Raw genomic sequence first — 1709 nt, forward strand, 5'->3', positions numbered from 1 at the left:
GGATATGTGCGGTACGCGCGTGCGGTGCGGGGATAAGGTGCGGGGGCCGGATGTGCGGTGCGGTGCGGCCGGTGCGGGGTTGGGAATAACAAAAGTTCGCCGAGTGTCCTACGTGGACACTCGGTAAAGGGTTTCTTTGCCGAATGTCCAACGTAGGACACTCGGCAAACTTATTTTGAAAAAAATTTAAAAAATATCCAACCATTTCAAAAAAATACCAAATTTTCACATGAACCAATATATATTCTCTATTGACTATACAAAAAGTTTTGTAGTCAAATCAAAACTCGAACGTCATTTGACTCCAAATCTTATGCAATCCTTCTCAATGTTACTAATCTTCTTCTGAGATGCTTCGGTTTGTAAACATCGTATGTGACGAAATGTGCAAAACATTCTCAATTTTTTTCCACAGCCTCCACTTATGATATCATCACATCATGACAAATCTCATGATTTTCAGACTTTGCTTGTTTTTTTTATAATTTAAAAATACTACTGCCACACGTTCGTGGTCGTGTTTCCTGAACAAGATGTTCGAAATTTCTTGTCATTTCATGGGTCAGGTCTCAAATAGGGCCGAATAATATGAATATCATTTTTCTACTCATTTTGTTCCATAATTTGAATCATTTGCAGTTCAAATTTGACTTATACCAAAAATTTCCTTGAAATTCAATTAATTAAATAAATATAGCAAATAAATCCAAAAATATACCAAATTTTAACATGGAGTACCACATGTTGTATGTGGGGAGTAGAAAAAATTTCATGGCGAAAAACGGAAAAAAAATTATTTTTTTGCCGAGTGTGAAAAAAGCACTAGGCAAACCCCCTATTTGCCGAGTGTTTTTTTGACACTCGGCAAAGAGGGGGCTTTGCCGAGTGTTTTTTATTTGACACTCGGCAAAGCCTCGATTTGCCGAGTGTTTTTTTTTTTGCCTAGTGTTTTTGGCTTGGCACTCGGCAAAGAGCTTGTGTGCCGAGTGCTCGCAAAAAAACACTCGGCAAAAAAAATACACTCGGCAAATTTAAGGTTTCCCGTAGTGATTCTATCCTCTATTATCTTCCAATCTTTATTTGACAACTTTCTATAATGTATTGGGATCCCTACATAGCGAAAAGGATAAGGACCTATTTGACAACCGAATATTTGCGAATATTGAATTTTCCCATCCCTCGCGTCCCCAAACAGAATATTTCACTTTTGTGAAAATTAGTTTTAAGATAAGATAATTGTTCGAAAGCACGAAACGGTTTCGTGTTCTTTACTTGTTCGATATCATGTTCCAGACCTGATTTACTCAAAACTTCAGGTGTCTTGCATGCGTTGCCAGTGGCATCACATCCGTCAATGGAGTAGCAGCACTGCAGCAGAATCAACGCTAAGCCTAGCTGCTGATAGCTCGCTCGCTCGCTAGTAGAGAAACCTGGACGAGGAAGCAGTAGGTGGCCGGGATTTGCAGCGCCGCCCAGGCGAGGAGGGCCTTGGGCGCCGCGCCGGTGACGATGTCGCGGCACAGCACGGGCTCCTGGGCGCAGACGGGGGTGACGACGACGTGTAGTGCGACGCCGAGCGCGCCCGACGCCACGGCGAAGGTCGCCAGCGCGGTGACCCCGTCGAGGACGAGGGACGCCCAGAGAGCCCAGTGGCTCGTCCTTGGGCGGCGCCTCCCGCTCGCTCCGCAGATCTTATGCACGTCGGCGAC

At 44.3% G+C, this 1709-nt stretch overlaps 1 protein-coding gene across 1 annotated transcript in view; it reads left to right on the top strand.

The window, feature by feature from the left end:
• The window catches only part of LOC101777759 (bisdemethoxycurcumin synthase), a 29221-nt gene extending 27922 nt beyond the window's left edge, over window positions 1–1299 (top strand). The window contains exon 8 of the mRNA XM_022826167.1: window positions 1294–1299. Within this exon, the coding sequence (XP_022681902.1) occupies window positions 1294–1299 (6 nt within the window). The remainder of the gene's footprint in view (window positions 1–1293) is intronic.
• The last annotated feature ends 410 nt before the right edge of the window (window positions 1300–1709 follow it).

Source organism: Setaria italica, chromosome I (assembly GCF_000263155.2).
Source record: "Setaria italica strain Yugu1 chromosome I, Setaria_italica_v2.0, whole genome shotgun sequence".
In the NCBI taxonomy this organism is placed as follows: domain Eukaryota; kingdom Viridiplantae; phylum Streptophyta; class Magnoliopsida; order Poales; family Poaceae; genus Setaria; species Setaria italica.